Genomic DNA, 24,586 nt, shown 5'->3' with positions numbered 1-24,586 from the left:
TGATTCTCTCCCACCAGAGCAGAAAAAGCCAGCTGAGCTGGCCAGCAAAAATGTAAAGAGCAGACATTAATCACAGCAGCCTGCACCTTCCTTCCACTTGCAAGTTCTGCCTACCCACAGGAAGAGAGCACCAAACACAAATGAGTCTGGACTGCTCTGTGCACTTCCTGAATTATTGCTAGCTCAGAGGCACTGTAACTAATTTTATGCTATTAACTTCCCTATGTGATGCATTTCAACCAAAAGCAACACAGATGAAAAGCACCCATCTGATTGGTTTGACTGAGGTTTCCTTTAAATACATGGCAAGAAAGCTAATTTTTTCCCCCTGAGGAAAGAGAAGCAGCAAACACAGCCTCAGAAGGACCATTGTCAGGATTTCAGTCTGCAATCTTCAGTATTGAAACCTAAACCTCCATTTCCAGCTTCTGCTACATGAAGTTACATATAAAGGCTGATGCTCTCATACCATGACTCTCTCTTTTGGAAGATAAAACTAACCAACACACACACACACCACACACCTTTTTCCCCTGACATTTCTGTTAATGAATACCCGCTATTGGTGTTATCTTCATTTCTGACTGTTTCCTTCCCAGAGCAGGAAATCATTTTCACCACATCACTTCATCAGGAATTCCTGTTACAAGTTTCTCAACAGTGATACAACTTGTCAATTCACTTGGCCATCATTCTTCCAATGACAAGATACCCAGTGTGATACATCAGATTTAGTGCCCCTCCTACCAGTTTGTCAGAAATCTGAAGACCCTGAATGGAGAAATTTCCAAGAGCAGGTCATCTTCACCTTGCAGTGCATTATGGAAAATTTCTTACAAGTTCTGGAAGGCCTTGAACTACCAAAGTTTCAGACATCATCATTATTATGCACTTTACAGATACTTGAAGACATCCTGGAAGATTCCGGTGATATCTTTTCTATTCTAAAAAAAAAAAACTACGAGAGTTTCTAAAATTCCTTAAAACATTTCCATGATGGCTTTGAATCCAGATCAAAGAAAAAAATAACCAAAGAACACCCAAAAAAAACCTTAACCAAAACCAAAGATTAAGAATGGGACTTTAAGACATTAAGAATGGATGATTTCAGCTTGTTAACATTCTCTTCAGAAATCACACATGCACATACTCCTTATAGTACATTATGTCATAATCATGCTCCTAAAACTCCTTACATTGCTTTATCATTGTTCTTAAGTAAACAGTAGATAAATATATAGTTCAAAACTAGATGTGTATCCGTAATCATGTGCATGCACACAGAATTTATTGGTGAGCTACTTCAATCATGACAACAGTAGTACCTTCTTTTTGCTGCAGTAAATCTGCCATTTCTTCTCTGGAGGGAGTGCAAACATTGCCTCTCTGTTCTTGTCAGTGAGATCCAATTCATCCTGGAGGTTGTGAAAAGAGCAAAAGAAAAAAAAACAAAACAGTCAATAGCTGCATTGGTGACTTCTAATAGATTGAGAGGAATACAGACCAGGTTTGTTGAATAGCCTTCAATCAAAAGGCAGAGGACTTAGTGACTCTCAAATATTCCAGATATCATCAGTTTCATAATTTTTACCTCAGTACATTTGGCAGAACCCATGAAGAGAGGTATCCTGAATAACTCTTGTGTCAAACTTTCCCATCCCTCACTAGCCATGAATAAGGGAAGATCACATGAGAGATCACATCAAGGGCCCTGTCCATAAAGGACATATCTCCTCACAACATCACATCTCAGACTGAACAAACCAGCAAATTCAGTCTCTGTTAAGAAACCTTACATCTGTAAAATCAAAGTTTATGCAGTGAGCTGGAAATGACTCTCAATTCTGTCACAAGCTCCCTCTGTGGCTATACCACCAAGTTTGCAAGCTTCAGTTTCATTTCTGTAGAAGAGGTTAACAATAGACTCTCTTCCTATAAAACATATCTCTCAAATCACAAAACAGATGAGACTGCTACTTGCTCTGTATTTATTCATCACTGTCCAGAACAGGGCTCCAATCACTGCTGCCAGTTTCAGGTGCTAACAGGAATTAACCACATAAGAACTGACCTCATTGCAAGCAGCCTGCATGAGCAGGGACAGATGAAGACATCTAAATGAGAATTTCAGCAATATAAGGACAAGCCTCCAATAAAGTTTCAATGAATCAGTTCTGGCAGGGTTTTCTTTTTCCTGCATATTTGAAAGTGTTTTGGAGAAGGAAGTGTCCAAGGGTCCAATATCAAGATGACATTGCAGTGCTAAGAACACTGCACATGCAGATCCTGGCACCCACACTAACCTAGTCCAAGCAGAGACAATCCCTCTTTAACTCAGCCCAACAATGGCTCATTTGGAAAGCATTCAGGGCTGGGAAACTTGTGAAAACAGTGAGCTAAATTGCACACTGAGCCTGGTAGCGGCTGCTGACAGATTTAAAAGCCCATAGAGATTTCAGCTGCAAAAAGGTACAAAAGAAATGCAAACAGTAACAAGGCAAGGTCAGTGCCAGCAGCCCAAGGTAGAAGAAGCTGGAGGGGTTTTTTAAACAAAAAAAAAAGTTTAAAGAAAAAAAACCAAAAAAACCAAAAAACCACAAAAAACCCCAACTTTAGCTGTGCAAAGAGTGCAAACCATGTGGAAATGTTTAGGGTGAGTTTCCAAACAAGGGGGCAGCCAAGCGAGGCAAGAAGTTTTATCCTTGCTACACACAATTAGAAAGCTCAGGCCAGGATCACATTCTTGGGGGGAGAGGGAGAGTGAAACGACATGTAAGGTCTTAAGACAAGGGAAGGAATGTTGTTGGAGGTCAAGCATGTGGGAGGGGAAGGAGGGGCAGACAGGGAATCAGAAATGCCAGGTTTCAAAGAACCAAAGAAACCAGAGTACACATCTGAAATGAGCTGGCTGGCCTCAGTTAAATTCTTTGGAAAAATATGATTGTTTTATTGAACTGTGTAATGATTACTTGTATTTTTTTCATTTGATTTTAAATAAAGAGCATCTAGCTTGGTTTTCTAACCCACATTGCTCTTTCTGCAGTCTGACAGCAGATCAGACAAGCAGCAAAAGCTCTTGTCAGAAGCCGTGCACAAAAACTGAATGATGATCTCAACCAACATAGTTCAAGACAACCATTTCATTAAAAGAACGTTCCTATTGAATAAATGCCCCCAGAGGACAGGATGCTTCCACTTAAGAGCTTCTAGACTCTGCTCTGGACACCGGCAATATCAGGGAAAAAAAGAGCACTCTGCATTCAATGGGGTAATAAGAATATGAAACTTCCAGACATATATTTTTGAATCCCAATAGAGTGATGCTCTTTTGAGGACAAAAGCACAGAATGGTAGTTTGAAGGGTTGGAAGATCCAGAACGGAAAAAGTGCATCCACATTCTACTTTGGTTTGACTCAGGAGGGTTGGTTAAGCCAGAAGAACATTAAAAATCATCACATGAACTCAGGTAATATAGCAGTAAGGAAACTACTCAGGGTTCCAGGCATGCTGTGATAATCAGAGGCATACCCAAACACACCTGTCTTGGAAAGCAGCAGATGGAGGATGGATTACCCTGCCTTTTGACACAGCTAGTGTTTGTCTTCACTGGGAAGCAAAATGCTGGTTTCTAACCCTCAGGTCAGATTTGCAGGTAGCAATGATGAGTATTCAGCAGTGAAAGAGACACCTTCTCCAGAATGCAAAGCAGCAGCTAACCTTTTTAACACTCTTTCCTAAAATTAGTCTTCAACAATTGTGCTACTTCATGGAAAGAAAGGAGTGGGATGACCTGAAGAGACCTATATGCCCAGTAATCAAATCCCACCCTGTAAAGAGGCAAGAAGTCCCTGCACAATACAAGAGACACAAACTCTTCTTTTGGAACATTTTAAATCATCTTGCCACTCCCACCCCCACCACCTTTCTATGGTAAAAATCACAAGACCACCTGTGGTGATGTGTTCACTGAGCCACATTGAAATGTCAGTATCAGCCAACATTGTTCTTGCTTTAGTTAAAAGTGCAGTGGGCCTAAGAATGTTATTGCTTCAATAGCAAGTTCAGTAAGATGATATAATCCTGCACTTTCTGATCTGGAGTACTGGAACAGTGACTCTGTAGTACCTGGGTACCTTCTAGTCCTAATGCAAACACAGTGATCATAGAATCATAGAATTGGCTGGGTTGGAAGGGATCTCAGAGATCATCAAGTCCAACCCTTGATCCACTACCGCTGCAGTTACCAGCCCATGGCACTGAGTGCCACATCCAGGCTCTTTTTAAATATCTCCAGGGATGGAGAATCTACCACTTCCCTGGGCAGCCCATTCCAATGCCTGATCACCCTCTCAGTAAAGAAATTCTTTCTCATGTCCAACCTAAACCTCCCCTGGCACAACTTGAGACTGTGCCCTCTTGTCTTGCTGAAAGTTGCCTGGGAAAAGAGACCAACCCCCACCTGGCTACACCCTCCTTTCAGGGAGTTGTAAAGAGTGATGAGGTCTCCTCTGAGCCTCCTCTTCTCCAGGCTGAACAGCCCCAGTTCCCTCAGCCTCTCCTCATAGGTTCTGTGCTCGAGTCCCTTCACCAGCCCAGTTGCCCTCCTTTGGACCTGCTCCAGGACCTCAATCTCCTTCCTGAACTGAGGGGCCCAGAACTGGACACAGGACTCAAGCTGTGGCCTCACCAGGGCTGAGTACAGGGGCAGAATCACTTCCTTGGTTTGGGGTAATAGAGTGAATGTTGCCATCAAATTCTGCTAAGTCACACTTTCACAGATCTATATTAAAAGTCACCTTTTCTTGATATCATTTGCAGTGATTCTTTAAGCAACTTTGAAACCTCCCACTCTCATCCACGACACCACCATGACTGCACAGAAAATCCCTGGATTTAGTCAAAACAGAAGATCCTGGATCAGGCAGACCATAATCCTATTCTGACTCAAGAGCCTAACAGATGACACCTAAGGAAACTTGCTGCTTTGAAGGAAAACAGGAGGAACAACAGAAAGAATAAATTTAATATATTTCAGAAGGGAACTGCCCCATGAATAGGTGATACTGACCCAGTGACAGAGTCAGTGAGTAGAACTTCAGACAGTGACAGCAAGAAGCTATTGAAGGACTGAAGGAGAAAGGAATTGCAAAGGTAGGCAGGGATGGGGAAGAACTCCAAACTCTGAATGCAGCCATCAAGACTAGGGCTGGAGCCAGGCTAAGAAAGCTGATGTGACCTAAAGCCCAGGGAGCAAATGTAAAGGGCAAGAAAAAAGTGTTTGTCAGAACAAAGGGGCAAAAGCACACTCCTTCATCACCTGTGCCAGTTCCCAACAGAAATGATGTAACTCCTCTTTTATGCCTTGGATGAGTGGGTTAGTTCCAGCAATTCATGCCAGCATGACCCTGCACAATGGAACTCAGCCTCTTGGCTCTTAAAAATACTTGAAATTGCAAGTGTTCTCATGAATAACAGATTAAAAAGACATTTTTCACATTGACCTGAGGGAGACATAAAGTACCTCTAGTTAATATTTCTCTTCTTTATCTATTTCCTATCCTATTTTATTTGCTTGGAGATGGATATATTCAAGTTAATTTCACTTTCATGTGGGCATTTTTTTTTTATTTACACAGATTCAATTTCAATGATAAAACATTTAAAATGTAGTAGAGCTGGATTTGAGGTTCAGATATTGCCAGTTCACTTCTCAGGCCAAAAGGGAAGATGGCCTCCATTCAAAATGGCTACAACCCAAGGAAATAAGAGACAGAGAGAAAGAAAGGGAACAAGAAGGAGTGGGTAGGAAACATAGAAAACAGTATTTTGTGGGATTTAAAACCACATTAAGACCTTTGTTTTTGGGAACACTTATCAAAGTGTGAAAGCTGGATTTGATGCTGGATAGCCATCAGCTTGATAATGATATCACTCAAAGCCCTGGAAGAGCTGGACAGAAAAGTATTTCACAGATAGACTGGGCAGCACTTTTCTTAGTTACATGATATGAAAGTAATACAGAGAAAAAGTAATCTTTTGAGAATGCAGAAAAGTACTTCTCTTGGAGAGAGAACCACTAAAGGAGAATCTTTAATACCTACCAACATGCCTGCCTCTCTAAAGAGCTTTTAATGCCTACCAATACCAATGCTTGCTGAAATGTGTATTTCATCCTTAGCATTCAGTTATCTGTGGAAAGGTGAGACAGAGTCATGGGACAGCTGCTCCTTCACCAATCAACTGGCTTTGTAATAAGACTTACATAGGAATTTAAATGGGTAAAACTTAAAAGAGTTTGAAGGGCAAGCTTAGTAAGATACTGAAAGACAGAATGAGACTTCCCACTTTCAATATACTGGTGCTGAAGCAGAGCAGGGGGAGGATGGAGACTTCAAGACTGTAAGTATATTGAGTATCAGGGCTTTAGGGCTCCAGCATCTCTTGGCTTCAAGTCAGAACACCGGAGACCAAGAGCTTCAAACTTGATTCTCCAGGGATATTTGGATCCTCATAACCCCAAACAACCACCTAACCAGCTTCTTATAGTGAACTGTGAGTAGGATTTCCAGCATAGTGAAACACAGAATTATGACCGGGTATGTTTTATCTACTGCAGGCAAGAACTTCATTAATATGGGCATAACGTATTTTGTCAGGGATTTCCTTTATTTTCTTATGTTTACTTTGATAGTTGTCTTGCTACATCAATTTCATTATGATTTCAGATACAGATAGTTGAGTTCTACTTTTAATTTTTGTCTGTAAGTCAGGGTCTGTCTTACAGTGTTCTTGAAAGCACATTCTTTCTATTAGCATACATCTCAGGTTTGTGTTTCCCATTGAAGGGCTTCTTTTGTGACTGAGAGAATTTAATTGAATCTAAAAGGAAATTCCCAGTTTTTAAATCTTTATTTATGCTACAAAAATATTGAGGTAATTATAAAAAAAACTATTAAAGAACAAAATCCTTTTACCACCCCCAGAGGGAATAGTTTTGGCATTAAGATAATCTTTATTTTACACCACAGAATCCAACCCTAAGACATTATACATTAGCAGATAGACTTTCTCACTGCTATTGTTCAGAGATACCTATTCTGACCACTGATTACATCTCTATTGCTGTGTTTGGCTCTTTAGCAGTGGATGGTACTCAAGAAAAAGGACAGTCAACAAGCATCCTGGGAACCAAATCCTCAGGTTGCACAAACTGGCAAAGCTCCCCATAAAGGCTAAATTTTCCTCTCCCCTGTTAAACTTAAAATGGAAATTCAAGAATTTCCAGACCAAATGAGACCAGAAGTTAACTGACCTGTGATCAGCACCAACAGCTTTAGAGGGCTCTGCATACAAGCCTGGTGAGTATTAAATCACAGAGCAAACTCTGTAGATGGTCAAACATTCCCAGCTCTGTGCCTCAAAAAAAAGTCTGATTCTGTGGTGCAGGTGCCACAGAGTGGGGACAGCATTAGTATTTTCAAATATTTTTTTGTGGAGTTCTTTTGTGTAGTCACATCATCACTGTCTTTAATGTGGGTTTTTTGTGAATTACCCAGTAGATAACAAAACTGGGAAAGCAGGAATGATATTAGGATGTTTTTACACATTATTTACACCTGCATGATTTGAAGATTTTTTAATTTTAATAACTTGCTAGCATTCTCACCTCAAAAGTCTGTGTTCCAAGGATATGTTCATTTTTGCATTATGACCTTACACTGTATGAATACACTGCTCTTATCTTGCTTTCTGTTCATATTCCCATTCCTTTTCTCTTTTTTCTTGAACACACCTACTTTTCTCTTTTTTTCCCAGTCTAATCTTTTACTCATTCCCCTTGACCTTTTTCTCATGTCATGCAAAAATGCACTCTCCCTTACCTACCTCATCAATCATTCTCAGTCCCTTAACAGCATCAAACATATCCAAGTTACAAAAAGAAGTATAATAAAATCTCTGTAGAATGTAATACCTGCTGCCTCAGGTTCCCTGAAACAATAGATGTCTGTCACCCCAAAAAGGCCATATTCCAGTTCCACTGATGCTCCCACATGGCATAGCATAGCTGATAGCTTCATAGCCTCAATTAATTTATTTAAATCTTGTGAAAAGTAAACACCAATTGCAATACACCATGGGATCCCATCCAGCATCCAGTGGCAGGCCCCAAAGAAGGTTCATATTCATGTGCAAACACTTTGAGGGAATAGTTTATGGTGAAGGACAACTCAGGCTGACATGAGATAAATGGCACTGCCATGGCTGGGACTGTGGAGGAAGGGGAAGTAACAGAAAGAGATCAGAGAGGAGGTTTTCAGCAGCACACTACAAGCCTTTCCAATGGAGAATGCAATCTCTAATAACTATTATAGCTTTAACAAGTGAACTGAGTAGGACCACATTACTAACATGTGTCTTACATTGCTTGAAAGAGACACTTTTACCCTCACAACAGTCCCAGGAACCTGTATTTTTCCAGATCATGCTGCCTATGCCAGGGTCTGTTGGCAAATAATGTGTTAGGCTCAGAGCTCACATTCCAGCTGTGCCTCTCTGCCCACCAGGAAGGAAGCTCAGGGAAGAGTGGAAAAAGAGACACCCTCACCAAAGGTCCAGAGACAGCTGTCCAAAAAGCTACTTCAGAGATAGCTGCAGTGAGTGAATTAAAAAAATATATAATAAAAAAATAAAATCTTCATATCTCATTCTCTTTGTAAACAGCTTACGAGACCTTGAAGTAGAAGAGAGAAACCTTCCCTATTTAATCACTGTGTCCACCTCCAGGGGACAGTAGAGGATTGTTCCCCTAGTTTTCCTTCCATTACTTTGTTCAGCCCAGTTCACCAGGCTGACATGGAAGAGGCAGCCTGCTGGGACAATGTGTATTTTCAACACTGAGGAGGTCGATAAAGCATTCTGAAAGTCTGCCTGTCTGAGCTGTCAGTGAATGAGGTTCATTCTGCTGCACAAACTGCCTACACTCATGCACAAACTGCAGCAAAGAGCAGAGAAGAAAAAAAAAGTACCACTCAGCAAAGCTTCCTAAAAAGAGAAATATTTCATAGGCTTTACCTAACGTCCAGCTGCAAACGCTGGGTTGTGATTGAGACGGGCATGAAGAGGGGTAAAACAGAGCCTCCTTCTCTACACAATAACCACTGCCCATCCCTACCTTCTCAGAGCTGTACCTGGCACAACTGCATGGCTATACCCATACCAGATTCAGATTCTCTTTGAACAGACAACAGCACTTCCACCCACACAGCTTGTACACTTCCAGACACAGTGCACTGGCTAAAAGTTCCCACTGTGGCACCTGGCACATATTCCAACTCCATTGATAACCCTAGAAGAAAAAGCAAAACAGCCCCCAAAACAGACAATTCCACTTGACTCAAGCTCTTCCACCTCTTCCTAACTCTTGGAATTAAAAGCAGCCTATTGTAAAGCACACAGAAAAAAATCAAAAAAACCAACACCATCTGAGGCTGGAGGGTAACACTTTGATCAGTTTCCCAGTTGATACGATGAATCACTAGAAAACATCGTTTGGTTTCCATGCATTTGTGTACACATGCTATGTGTATGGGCAGATATGTATTCCACTTGCACCTTACATACACAAGCACTATATACATAACACATACCACATAACATCTGCCCATACCTACAGTGTTTCATCATTACGTTTGTGCATGACGAAACCACTATGCACCAGAGTTACACAGGGTAACAGAAGTTACTCATTTTTAAGGCTCAGCAGAGGAATAAGATTTTATCCATGAAGGGCACTGCTTTTTGGGAAAGAAATTTTTCTTACAGGAAGTCAATTATCTTCTCCCGACTTCCTCTGCCACCACCACTGTACTGCTTCCTTTTTTTCTCCTTAATCACTGGTGAATTGCTTCATTGCTTCCTGGAGAAGAGCTAAATCCTGTTTCTCTTCTACTCCCCAAAGTTCTTTGTGACTTGACAGCAAGTCACATGTATAACCAGCAAGGCCTATTGTGGCAGTCCCCATTCACAGCCTGCTAGAAGCATCTGCTGCTCATTTTTCTGCCCTCCACTGGCAATCCACATCGGCCAAATAGACAGAATGAGAAAAAACAGTATCTCTTTATCCAACAATACATGCAGATGTTTAGAAAAATCATGACTTAGAAATGTGTTCTCATATATGCAGGGTTATGATATGGATAAAGCAGGAGGGACACTCCATGGATGAGGACGACAATGCAAATAGTTGACTACCATCACTGCTTTCTCTGTTAAGATGGGCTACATGTCAATATCAGTGGATTGGAATGAGCTCACTGAGAGAGATGGGAATGAAAACTGAATAGTTATGCACATGTCTAATCTAAATCCCTGCTGTTGCAATTTAAGCCAATTACTTCCGGCCGTATCAACCACGGACATGGTGAGCAGATTTTTTTCCTTCCACTTGATAACAGTTTTCAAACCTATTAAAGGCTGCTACAATGTCCCTGCTCTGTCATCTGTCTTGAGGCTAAACAAGCCCAGCTTTCAGTCCTTCTTAGAGGTCATGTCCTCTGGACCTGCCATTCCTCCTCTAATTGACTTCCGGGCTCCCTCCAGTCAAAGTACATCAGTACATCTTTCTTGAAGTGCACTCTTCAAAAGTGGGGACAGTGTTCCAGCTAAGAACTTACCAATGCTTAGTGCAATGATTACTTCATGCATCTTCCAGACTGCATTACTGGCTATACAATCTGGGAAAAGGATTACTTTTTCGTTGTTTTGGTTTGGTTTGGTTTTTTGTTTTTTTTTGTTTTTTTTTTTTTTTTAATATAAAAAGCTCAAAACCTGCATTACTTATGTTCACTCATTAATCCCTAGTTTCTTCTCTAAAAAAGTGCACCTGGCTGCTTCCCATCCTGAATTACCAGATCTTCTGCTAGAAGAAGCAAATCTATATCATCTACATTGAATCCCATCCTTTTTCACACAATTCAATCCATCTTCTTTTAAGTTTATATTTTAAGCCTAGTGATGTTTGGAAATTTAGTAGCTGTGCTCTGTATTTCATCATTCAGTCAGCTTAATGAAAGGACCAAATAAAATTGAAACCTCTGCTTTATATAGCTGTGTACTGCAACAGGTTGCAAGTCCTCTAGGGCAAGTGCCACATTTACCTCCAAATTCAAATGGCACATGGTATATTAAATACCTCTCTCAAACAGCTTCTAGTATGACCATATATAACATTAAATAACAATAAAATCTGCTGTTTAAGCAGAGTGCCCATTCCCTGCCCCTCGTTTCCTTCTCCTCCCCTCATTTCCCCCTCCCTTCCCCTCCCCTGTGCCAGGGCTTGTTTTTCATGCCAAGGTGCTTTAGATGAGACCCTGTATAGGAAGGTAGGTGTGGGAAAGGTTACTAGGAAACTGCCATCTAAACTGCTACCTTTCTGGCTTCCCCACCCTCTCCCTCCCTACAAAGTCTCCTCTGTTCTGTTCAGAACTTTAGAGGAGGTTCCTAGGCTGGAGCAATTCACAGCTTGGACTGTGCCAAAGCACACAGGCACACACCTCTCTGATAGCTTCCTGCCCAAACACAGTCCTGCTGGCTCAACCCTCAAAATGTGGGCTGGGAACTGCTGCCGTGGCCCCGTGCCAAAAGGCAGGCTGAATTTCCAGGGGCGTCTGTGCCACCTACTCCTCTCCCTCCCAGCTTTATCCTCTTGTGTGCATCCTATTTGCCATATGCGCCGACGGAGGAAAACAAGGGTAAGTCAGAGCTTGGCTGACCTTTAAATCTCTGATAAAATATTACGTAAGAGGGCAGGAGGAACTGAGAGGTCGGTTAAGAATTTAATGAGCAAAATTGACTTCGTACTGAGCTTTGGTTGCACGGCTCAGGCACACATGCTCAAACTTATATGTGGGGTAAACTCAAAGGAACTGCAATAAATCTACACCATTTCTGGCAGTAGTTCAGGTTTAAACAGATAGAAGTGAAAGCAGAAGCTGGCTTTAGCTCTCTTCTTGCTCTCTGAATAATTACGCCAGATTTAGTAGTGCGACCCAGAGATCAGAGTGTCCCTAACTCCATTAAACTGAGTGGGCTTACTTTGAATTTACACCGGTGCAAAATATTAATCAAATTACCTACTTTAAATGGTAACATAGACTAAACCTCTCGTCCGGACAACCTGTAACACAGACTTGTTCTACAATTTACAGCACAGACTTGAAACACAGAACAGACCGAACATTTATCAGCCCCCTTTTCCCTAACTGTTCACTTCTACTTGAAGCAGAAGTTATGGAGATGAAAACTCCTGCAACAGAAGCCTCATATCCCCTCTGAGGTGAGGTGGAGGGCAATTCCACAATGATCTTCACTCACACAAACTGAGTATTTCCATAGTCAGGGAACTGAAGGCATGACAGTATGTTTGGTTATTCATTCACACCCTGTCCTGTCTCATTGCTTAAATATTTTGATAATCAAAACAGCAACTACAGTGTTGACATCACTGGGCTTAAGAAAAAGCCATGCAAGAAATTTCTCTCTAAATATTTCTAAGAAATAAAATAATTTATGTTTGGGGTTTTTTTGTGAAAATATTTCACAAAATACAGCAACAGGAATAAGAGAATGATGAGCATTTGCCTTGTAGAATGGACTCATGTCCTAACAACAAATTGTACTTGCATTTAGTACCTGGTTAAGCATTTGCAATCCAAAAGTTCTCTCACATGATTAATGTAGAAGCCAACAACTTTACACCAACTGACAAATTCATCCAGCTGTTGCTCTCTGTACAAGATGTAACGCTAAAACACAGCCACTAAAGAAATCCCAATGGATTTTCCATGACTCAGGGAACTCCCTGGACACCTTCCAAACTGGGGAAAGAAACTGCAATCTGTTTTCCTCTTATAATTTCCTCTGGAGAAGTTATTCTTCAAACCTCCACCTAGTAAGCCATCGAATAACATTGTTGTGCACACTGCTAAATTATTTTCAAAAGATTTTTGTATTATTAATTTGTGCAGCTTTTTCCTATATCTGCTCAACAAATGATGGGAATCTGCAAAATGAAAATATACCCTTAAGTGGTTTTGATATAGGAGTGCACAAAATATACATGGTGACTACAGTCCTTCTGCATACATCACTGGGTCCACATGTGAAAAACAGTCTGCTCGGGAAGGCTCTAAAGTCTTGTACCAGACTCTAGACAAAGAAAAAAAAACAAACAAAAACACCCACAAACCACAAAAAACCCCACAAAAAACAATCCCCCACCAGAACAAGTAGGTAACAGAAGGGCAACATCTGTCATAGGAGGCAGTAATAGGGATTTTCTCCCAGGATCTTCAAATACAGTTCTTTTTGCCACTGGAAGACTCTTCTCCTGCTCATGACCTACACACGCTGCATCTCTTCAGCACTTTTTCAATCTGGCTATAATTCTGCATTAAAACTGGCTTAAGAAGCATTACTACAGGGAAACAAACTCAAAAATGCATGAAATTAGTTGCATAGGCTTGCAGAGGTACCTAGAAAAAAGACATAATGTTCTTGAAATATGTTTTCCTTCCAGCAAGCTTACAGACATTTCCATACCCAAAAGGTACTGAGCATTAAAAACTTTGGTGTGTGGTGTTCCAATGCCAGGTGGAAGGCATCTGTCCATACTTCCTCTGCACAAAATATGCCTAAGACAGAGGAGCTGTGGAGACAGCTTGGTATGGAAATTCACAAAAAAAGCAGTTTCTGAACAGCCTTACATGTGCTGTTCCCCCCCAGACCTGAAGGGGATGAGCAGGACCACTCCTATATTTAGTGACTCTAAAAGCTCCCCTTTACCCAGTGTGGAGGAAGATGCCAGGAAACTTCTGACCTGAAAACCTTGTACCCTGAAAAGCTGCTATTCCAGCCAGCCAGCCTCAGCTGTGGCATCTTCTGCTCCCCAGCATTGGAGCCTTGCAGACCAGGCACACACAAGAAAAGGCTATTTCCCCCCAACACTGGAAAAGCCACCTTAGATTACTTTTATAGTTTCCCTAAATGATAAAAAACCTTGATCAATGTTGGAAGATACAATCCACCTATAGAAGGACACAGAGGAATTACATAATTATAAACCCTTTTGCCCAGCTCTCCTTCAGGCTATGCAATACACTATCTGAGCAATTATTGTATCTGATATAAACTGCTACTAGATGAGCAAATACAGACAACCCATTAAACAGATGATCATGATTGTTACCTATTCCCCCATTCAAATATCTTGTTAGCATTTCCTTCTAAGCTCAGCTATGGTCTACCTCTGTAGTGATTATTCCCATCCTGAAAAACACTTGCCTCCCATCATCTTTCACAGCCTCCCCTCATCCCTGGAAAATCTCACTGCTTCCCTAGCTTCAGGCAGTTATAAATTTTATAAGGTTGTCATCATCACAGGGACCTGGCTTCCCCTTTCTTGCTCAAATCAGGCTAAATGACAAATCATACCTCCTAGAACACCTCAGATGGGGCCCTTCTTCTATGAACTGCAGAAGAAACAAACACCTGTCATTCAGCCTCCATTCATCAATGTGCAAGCTCTCTCTCCAAAAGATCCCCCTGGACTAGCACTCATTCTGTGTCACCTCCAGCTTTGCATCATCTCTTTGCTCCCCTTTCAGCACCACAGCGACTTCACTCATTGTGACTTTTTCTCCAGTACTTGGAAAACTGTCCCTCCTTATCACAATCTCCTGTCCAGTTATAAACAGGCCATCATGTTCCTTGTATGATGTAGTACTTTCCTCTGCCAGGTGGCACCTTCTCATCCCAAATTACTTTTCTGATCTGGTTCACAAGTCTCCCCACCTCTCCGAAGCAGACCAAATCTAGATTAAAATATTCTCTTTAGAATAAGGTCTTAATACATTTAATAGATTTTAATCTACTCTCAGCAATGTAAGACTCATAAAGAGAAGTAAAGAAAGGACAAATACTGCAAAAGGGCAGAAATCATGCTTGGAGTAGCCATTTCAAGACAGTGGAGTAATAGGACATCCCTGTACTGCTGCTGCTGGCTCTTTTTCAACTGGAGAGGGCGTGTAAATCAGCAGGAATTAAAGTGACAGGAACTATGTGAGAAAGTTCAATTCCAGAAGGAAAGTAGGAAACTTTTTATATTGTATCCATCCAAGTGGAGCTGGAAAAGCTTCAGAAAACTGAAACAAAAATAAATTAATTTGATCCTTCCAGCTAGCAACTATGACTCCTACTATCAATATCATCTCAGTGTTTTATCACTTCTGCAGCCTTCAGTCATATTCCAGAATGTCCTTGCTCTTTGTTATAGCTGTAATGCAAAACAAAAATTACTCCAATATTAATGATGTCTTACTAAGGAAAAAGGCCATAGTAAACCTTTACATTATTTTTTTCTTTTTATGTAATCCTGCCTCACACTTGCAGTTATGCCAAAACAAGACAGTGCTATCAAATCAGATAAGGCAACAGAAATGCATGGACACAAAATTTCTGCACAGTAAGCACATCCACCCTTCCCATGGCTTAGGGGATAGGATATCATGACAGTTTCCAAGCACTCAGTAGATGGAGAACAGAAGATTGGCATCTTAGCACATCAATTCTATAGTGGAATGATCTGTTCTTTTCCCTCTTTTTGCAGCCCAAGCTACATTACTTAGTAAACTGCTGTGCTTCCAAAACCCAGTACTTCTCTTCTTATAATGTAGATTTCCTCAGTCAGGGAACATCAGAATTATTCTATTAAAAACATGTAGTCCAGTAAGTTTTTTTGGGGTGTTTTATGTCTACTGTGAGTAAATCAGACTGAGATCGTGCTCAAACATGCCCTTCAGGTATTTCCACCAGGACCACAAGAAGGCAACAGTCACCACAGACACAGAAAATACTACACAGGCCAGCACAGAATTCAGGGGAACAACTGCTTAAAATCAGATAACAATCTGTCCCTAAGTTTTACAGGAAAGCAACAAGATCTACAAAATAGCCTATCACTGCTCAAAAGCCTTATAACTACACAGGTACTTTGGTAACACTCCCAGCTTCTTCACACCCAAGTCTGGCACGTAAGCCTGGATCTGGCTTTATAATTGTTTACACAACCCTATTGATTCTCAGACCTGGCTCCCATCTCATGCTCCTCTCACAGCATCTGGGTCTCACATTTGCAGCATAGTGACTGCTGCTCCTTAGGCAGCTGGTCAGGGAGCTGGGAGCTGCCAACCAGCTGCACCTACTGGAAGGGAGCCTAAAGAAAGTGCTGGGGCAGCAGTGCCCCAAGCCTGTCCCTATTACAGGACTCTGTGTGTAGGTGAGTGTCTGTCTGAAGGGGAGATCTGTCTCTACCATGAAGCCTAAAATGCAATACCTCTCATGTATTGGGACTTCTATAACTACAGAAAGCTGCTTCTAGTGATATGAGCATGAAAATCAGGGAGTTACATGTGTGTATTGCAGATGGGTCACATGTAAAGCAGACCCGACAGTATGAAAAATCTTTCTGTGAAGAGCAGGAAGAAATAGAAGAAAGGTATCTTGGATATGGACAATGAAAAAGAAAAAAGGTATCTTGATATGTACAATCTTGGACTGAAGAACTACACTGGCCATAAAGGAACATCTTTGCATAACTAGGCAGCCTATGATACCAGGGAGAGCTTTTGCCTCCTAGGCCCCAGTCCCCTAATTGCTTCAGAAATCTTAAACCACCCAATACTTTTGCCATTATTGTAATAGAAAACAAGTGCATCTAAGTGGATGAAAAATGTTAATCTGACAACCATAAACTAAACCAAGAGAAAGGAAAGTTTTTGTGGCCTGGCCCTCATCATTGAGGAAAGCAATCTGCTGCCTCAAATCTTTGCTCTTTTTCTGCCTTCAGAGACAGTGTCTTCTACTCAGATGATGATGCTAAGCCTTCTTCCTGGATATGAGTCTCTGGTCATGAAAAATACAGCTTAGTCTCATCATTAGTATTTTCTTGCAGCCTCCACTAGCACATTTTCACTAAATACAAGAAAGGAAGCAATAACTTGGGTAAGGAGTCTCAACTGAGCCAAGGACAGCAAAGTTTCCTCAGTTCACTGGAGTCAGAGCTCATCATATGTAAATAAAAATGATGGACTTCTCCAGATCATGATTGCATTTGGCAATACACAATCTCCCTGACTGATTAGGTACAATCATTCATTACAGAAAAGCACAAAGGGGATGGGCACAGGGAGTAAAAGAGATTCTCTTAGGGGCAAAAGAGCACAGAGGAATTTTTAAATGACAGTTGCAGAGAAATTTGCATTGATCAACAACTCAAAGCCACAGTTCTGCCAGAGGTGTAGTTTGAAACTATGATTTATAAACAGGGCGAGTGACACAGAAATTGAATCCTTGTATTAAAAAAGAATCCAGGAAGAGGAAAGAATGACTGAGAGACTGATAATTTGAAACTGAAATACTCAAATAGTGGCAACATGCCTGAATTTAAATGTGATTAAATACTGTTATCAATATCCACAGCACATTTGGGGTTTGCAGTAAGGATCTAAACTGCATGGTTTTGTAAGCCACAGAACTTCAGTGAGAAACCAAGGACAAAATAAGCTTTATACATGGAGGATACTTTTCTGGGAAGGTGATGCTTCACACTGGGAGCCAAGAGACAGAAAAAGCAACCTTGCATATCTGGTCCCCAGAAGTATTACAAGGGAGCTGGGGGAGTAATAGAGAACTTTGTTCTTCAGGCTTTTTACCAAACACAGAGAAACACAGCTGATGCCCTCTTGTGCCTACAGACACAGACTGAAGTTTGCAGCAGGCTGCAGTCACATGAAAGCCTACAATGGAGGCATTTCTTACCTTTTTTACCCCATAAATGCTCTTGCAGGTTGCACGGCCAAAGAGGGGCCTCATGAACACTGCCCCAGCTAGGACTTGGCAAGTTTGAGTGGGACTGGTGATACATGAGAGTACTTATTCAATCTGGTGAAGCCTAGTTTTCATCTGAGGTTTATGTTGTATCCGTAATATTAAATGGCTTGCAAGGGAGAACTAAGCATGAAGGAAACTTGTTACTTCCAAGTCAGCTGCAGTAGGAACCACTACTACAGTTATTTAGGTTTCAATCTCATCTCCCTGTGGCTCCTGCTGAAGGTTGTCCTGTGTGTGCCAAATTGATGTTTTGATCAAAAATTGTTTTGCTTCCTCTGAAAAAATAAATTCATGAAGTCTCAGATACTTCAATGATTTGCCTTAACTTCTTTCAATATAAACCATCCCTTTCTTTCTTTTCCTCAACTTTCTCTCCTCTGGGAAGTGAAATTATAATCACTGAATTTTACTTTCTGTGAAGGTAGAGGAGGAACAGATGTGGACAGATGTCACAGCGTAAGCAAAGAGCAGAGTTTTCTCCAGACTTCTGTTATTGGTCACTTCATTCAACACTACTAGAAATGTGTCCCCTGTGACCCCACTGTTCCTTTGTCTCTGTCCTGAGAGGATTAGCAAAGATGCCAGTTGTATGGATGGCTCATGTGCTCATCATAGACTAATCAACTCCTTCCCCATTCTTCAGTATCCTGGCAATAAAGTGCTGGCAACTACTAGTTGTGGAGGGTTGAGAAATCAGGAGAGCACAACAAAATATGTGACAGCACCAAGTATCAAACTAATGCCACAGTTTCAGGACAAGATTTACTTGCTTACTTTATTTTCAAGACACTGATTTACTTAGAAAGCTATTAGATAAGTGGGCAGAAAAATGAAGAGAGAACCACGTGCTGGCAAAGAACAGATTAAAAAAGAAAAGAGCAAAAGGTGCAGTAAAGAAACAGGCATCTTGTACTAGATAACCTCCCTTCCTGAGGTGGTACAAGTTCTAGTCACAGTTGCAGAAATTATCAGAGTATTCAGGGATTACCAAGTTTCTGCCTCTGATGCTTGGATTCTCCTTCCACATGTCCTTCTCATTTTTTTAATTTTCATTGACGTTTCTCTAACAACTCTTATTCCAAGAAGATTGAAGAAGAAGGAATTAACATGATCCTTATTTTCTCTCTTCCCTTTACTATCATAGTCACTGCCATTAGTTCCAGCTAGATTCCTGGGCTAACTCACCTTTGATTCAGAAACTGAGCCAACTAAAATGCCATCCAAAGCCATTGTTAAGTATTAGATGGCAAAATCTTTATCATCAAGCAGCACACCGGCCTTAAACAACAAGAAGAGATCAGGACTCTAGTACAGCTCAAGAGGAATCAAAACCTACTGTGACAAGAACACACCACTGTTAATGAATATGGGCGTGGAAAAGCTATTTCATGAAAAAAATGATTTCCCCTTGCCTTGTGACAGTTCTTCCAGACTCTTTTGCAGTTCCTATTCATTCGATCAGTCTGTACAAGGAAAAACACATGTGCTTAGCACAACCCGTTTGCCAGCAGGCACAAAACCAGCTTGACACCCGCCAATAGACCACCAACTGCAGCAGCACTTTACTACATGGTAGAATACACAGTGCCAGCTGAGAAGGGAGACTGAGGAAGAAAACAGAAGTGATGCTGGCTAGAACAGCCTTGATGGTCAGGCAGAGCCAGTTTTACAATTTATGAGGATTCAGGACCACTCCACACACTGCTCTCTAAAGATTCTCTTCCTTGCCTGTTAATTGAAGGAGAGACAGTAAAGCCAGCTGTTCTGCCTTCTCTCTGTTATGTGCATGAAAGTGACCCTTTGTGGGGCAAATCTCATGGTCACAAGTATTTTTGTATGCTTTTTGCCTTGTGCATCTAGACTTGTGATAAGGATTTACCTGTATTGTTACCACAGCTGTCTTTACACAGCTGGCTGGTCTGGGTGCATCCCCTAAACACAGCAGCCAATACATGCATAACTTGCTTTAGTCTGGAGTCTACGCAAGCAAGTTTGCAAGCTCTGGAGATGTGATTCCATCCAGAAAGGATCCCAACACATTCTTCATCTTGCAAAATGGACATCTCCAAATTCACTTTTCATAGTATTAATTTAAGGACTACAAGAACAAGAGAAGACATGATTCTGGTCCTCAAAATATCAATTTTCCTCATAAAGGCAGGTAGAAACATATTGAATATTTACTAGACTGGAAAATCCATCACAAGGGAGGTTTTTCCAGCACAGCTAAGCTCAGCTCTTCTTGCCATTAACTCTTATATAGGACAATGCCCCAGATTTTATCTGCAACAAGAGGGGGTGGGAAAAAGCTTTTAAAAACTCATTCAGGCACACCAGTGTTTTATTATACCCTTTGCAAAACAGATGGCAAGATGAGGCTATACCCCCTAGGCTGCAGTACAGATCTCGGATGACGTTGGTGTCATCATTTCACTTGGGGATTTGGGTCAAAAGGCTTTACACACAAATCTGTTTTTTATATAGTACAAGTGCACCCAGATTAAAACCTGATAGATAAGCAGCAGGAAAGCCAGTACAGAGCACAGAGACCTCTGAGGCACTTCCAGGTCGCTGATTTACACTGGCACATTTACAGACTGAATCTTTCTAATCCAATTAAAATCTCATCTGAGCTGTCAATACAGATGTAGCTGTTTTATATTGGCATCTCATAGAATATGCATTAGTCCGGACTTGTGGGCAAACATTCCCTTCAAGGCAAATTCTGCATTCTGCCAGCCTGATATCTAACCCAGGTTCTCTCACTCTTAAAGGCTTTACTACTCTCATGTTACCTGCCTACCCAGGAACTCCTGTGGACATGCATCACCATCCTATCTGAGAGCTTTATCAAAATGTGCAATACACATCATTAACCTTCTGAAAAACAGCATTTTGCTGTTTGTTTTTGCCAGGTCCCTTCTTAGGTAATGATGGATAGGGTACTATCACTAAATATAAGAATTTAATACCTTTATTTCATTTCAATGGCTTCATTTGTCTGAAATGTATATGCCATTTACAGGCTGTCAGAACATTTAATAAGTTACAGCATAGATCAACAACTCACAAACTTCTGGGGCCAAAAATCTTTACAGATCATCATCTGTACTTGTCATTAAATTTCGCACTGAAAACATTATAAATCATACTGTTTAAAAAACTTCCATAAAGCAGCTGTGAGTTGTTTTGCCACAAGCACATAAAACTCCAGTATCTGCCAGGCATAAAACAAAAGCTAAAAGCACCCTTAATACCACCACAAACTCCTCACAGAAACTGATACTCTCTCAGTAAGCAAAAGCAGCAACTAAAACAAGTCTTTCACTGTGACCCACAGGTACCTAAGTTCAAGTTTGAGCAAGCCAAGTTCAGGAGCAAAGCACATTTGTTGGTGACATCTTCAGGAAGGCTGGATTGAATGCTTCAATGGACCTGAGTATTGGAGAGATGTGAACTTTGATACAGCAAGTAAGGCTTTGCATGGGAAAAACAATACTTAAGAGCAGATTACACCCTTACTCATGAGAGATACCTGTCACAATGCAGAGTTCTCCAGTCAGCTGCATGTTTCTAGAGGAATTCAAGCAGTGTCATATATAGAGCAAATAGATTTAAATACAGACACATATTTTGTGAGATATCTCTGTAAGAGGAGATTCTTTATCTGCTGCTTAGTCAAAAGCAAGTCGACCGTCATCTCCTGCACACCCCATTCTTCCTGAAACAGCTGCAAATCCAACTGAATCCATCCCACTTCCCTTCCACAGAATACTACAAGTGCTAAAAAAACATCATCATGGGTGCTAGAGAAGATGGAAACAGTTAATGGAAAGTAAATCCATACCAATTTACTATGTACACAGAAAACAACTTTAGATAATGAAGTGCTTAAACTGAAAATTGCTAGAGGGTTGGAGGCTATTCCAGAAAAATCACCCTATGGCCACATCTCATGTTCTTCCCTAGGCACCTGCTTTGGATCCCACCTTGAAACAGTAGAAATGTGTTTAGATCACTGATCTGACAAACTGCAGTTGTCCTTATGCTTGGTATGACTTACTGTAGCTGCCTATATTTGAAACTCCAGTTGCATACCCACATTATATGTCTATTTTAATTGCTATGGCACTTAGAAGCCATGGTAAAGGACAAGGACCACTGGGCTAATGTTATAAGTGTAATATTAAAAAATTACTGGCAAATTTCTCTAATGATGAGGTCTCGTGCTTTCTATTCTATTTCTCATCTCAGTGGCACCACTCAGGAATAGATACACCTACAGATACCTCATTTACGTTGCATTACCTCTCATCTCAAAGTAGTAATGAGATGGCTAATCAGCTGCATCAAATGGCATCACCTTTACAATGTAGATTGTAATAGCACAGACCTACCACCTCTCCCTGTGTTTTTCATAGAATCTGAACAAGAGGGCGAAGACAGCAAAGTCATTTGACACCAGGCATGGAGAATACTGCCTGCCACTGGAATCTGCAACATTTACCAAAAAAACAAGCGAAAAAGTTCATCTGAAATAACTGCTTCCCTTCCTGTTTATGTTTGTTGCTGTAACAGTTGTTTCATGGGTCAAAGGCAGCTGGCAGATGAAATTTCATTAGCACTGTCACCTGATTCTTATACTTTACCAGCAGTATGTTACTGATCAACAGAACAGTATAATCTTTATTTTATAGACCCTAAGATTTTCCACAGTACTGGATTATACAGCAGATTTTATTCCAAAGTTGTTAACAAGAAACTGATTGTCAGGAATTCATTCTCTAGAGAATTTATAAGGTACCCTCTAATATGCTGAGTTGTACACCTGGAGAGTTGCACAGGGCCATGAGAATAAACCAGCACATATAAGCATTTTATTGTACTTATACCCAGTGCAACTGTAATCTGTCCTGTTGTAAAAGAATTAAAGAAAATAATAAAAATTTAAAACAAGCTTCAGTGGAAGTTTTCCTCCTATCCCTACTAAGTCTATTAAATCCCTTTATCCCTTCTTTGAAGGGAGGAGCTCATCCACCCCCTAAAATATATCAATCTGCTAGCAGAAACTTACCACAAGTTCAGCAAATCTGGCATTGAGCTCCTCTGCTGGTGGGATTGGGACAGAAAACTCGAGGAACTGGAGGGGGTTATTGTCCTTGAGGTTGATTTCAGGGAGTTCACTACCCCCGAAACAACAAAGAAACCCCAAGGCATGACGATTCCTCTTCCGGGGGGCCATGATCATGGTGTATGCTGCTATCTTCTGATCATGTTCTGCAGGAAGAAAAAACAAACAAAACCAACAGACATTAAATGACAAGACTGTTGGATCTGTGGGGCTTTCTGCAGTTACAATGGTTATCACTGATGCAACAGCTAGAAAAGGACAGAAGGATCTGAGACACAAAAGAGCAAAATAAACACTCAAGCTAGACAAGTAGCTAAGCTTTAATAAGGTATTAACATGTTTTTCTATGGCACTGTAGAGTCATTTTTCCCAAAGTTTCTTAAAAGCTTTTACAAAGTCAGTGTGGGATTTCCCAGCAGGTAGATTTAGCAGTAAAGCCCCATAGCAAGGGCTGAATGCTGCCATTGCAGACCAGTATTGGCCTCTCTCTCAAAACTACAATAAAAGAACTGAAGTACCAGAAGCAAAAAACATATATGGTAGAATTTACCCAGAATAAATGGAAGATCCTCTAAAGGTGTACAAGCGATAAAGCAGAAAACAGTTTTCCACACTCAGGAGAGGCAAAACACTTACTTATTCATTTATGGACAGGATGATTGCAGTAGGACCATGTTGTCTATCACATTTTCAAATATATGTTACTAGTTTGGACTTCTTTATGTATCCAGGGGAGAAACAATACTAATACTTGCTTTCAGATTGACTACTGAGCTACCAATTCCCACCTTGGCAGGACCAAGGCTTGAGGGGCTTTGGTATCAAGAGTATACAGGAAGGTCAAAAAAGAGGCCTGAAGGAGGAGCTGGGAAGTGACTGATTTTACCACCCAACACCCTCTGTGAGCAGCCCATCCAAACAGGAAGTCTCCTGCCAGCAGTTTGAAAGGAGGGATCTGTGCAGTCCGCAGAGAGCCACATATTTTGCCCATTTAAGGGACTTGTATTTTGTCAGCTCAGGATCTTATTTGTGTTGTATTTTTTAAGACTCCAGTTTTTCATTTAATCTGCAGAATAAGCCACATCCTTGGAGGGTAAATAATTAAAGCCTGTTGTGAAGCCCAGCTCCCTGGGCACAGGGCAAAGGAGCGGGGAGGGAGGTGGCAGGTGAAGTGAACCACAGGATGCTGGATGCTGTATCAGCAGCTACACAGCTGAGCTTTGTCAGAGCAGCTGCTGCCCTAACCTGCCCCACAATGCTTTGGTCTGTTTGCTTGCCAGAACAAGGCTGACTTCAGCTCTCATAAAGACTAAGTAGTTGTGCTAGGAAAAGCACCTTTAGGACAGCAGTTGAATAGTGGAACTTAACATACTAACCACAGCCAGAAGCTCTCTATGGGGGCTTTTTGAGTAGAAGTCAGCATGCTTGCTTAAGAAAAACCTAAGCAACAAAACTCTCCCAAATAAAACCAGCCAAGCCCTCACCCTTGTGGCACTATGTGTTTGGAA

General features: G+C 41.1%; 1 protein-coding gene across 7 annotated transcripts in view; it reads right to left on the bottom strand.

The window, feature by feature from the left end:
- Nucleotides 1-24,586, bottom strand: part of DAAM2 (dishevelled associated activator of morphogenesis 2) — a 203,586-nt gene that overhangs the window by 96,780 nt on the left and 82,220 nt on the right. For 6 of the 7 annotated variants that reach the window (XM_071739383.1, XM_071739381.1, XM_071739382.1 and 3 more), the window contains 2 exons: nt 23,022-23,224; nt 1,326-1,415 (listed from right to left, as the gene is read on the bottom strand). In XM_071739383.1, coding sequence (XP_071595484.1) covers nt 1,326-1,415; nt 23,022-23,195 — 264 coding nt within the window. In that variant the 5' untranslated portion in view covers nt 23,196-23,224. Of the gene's footprint in view, nt 1-1,325; nt 1,416-22,703; nt 22,774-23,021; nt 23,225-24,586 lie in introns of those variants that run through there. The other variant, XM_071739384.1, reaches the window with a different exon arrangement.

Source organism: Heliangelus exortis, chromosome 3 (genome assembly GCF_036169615.1).
Source record: "Heliangelus exortis chromosome 3, bHelExo1.hap1, whole genome shotgun sequence".
Taxonomy (NCBI): Eukaryota; Metazoa; Chordata; class Aves; order Apodiformes; family Trochilidae; genus Heliangelus; species Heliangelus exortis.
This window is presented reverse-complemented; position numbering and strand designations above follow the sequence as displayed.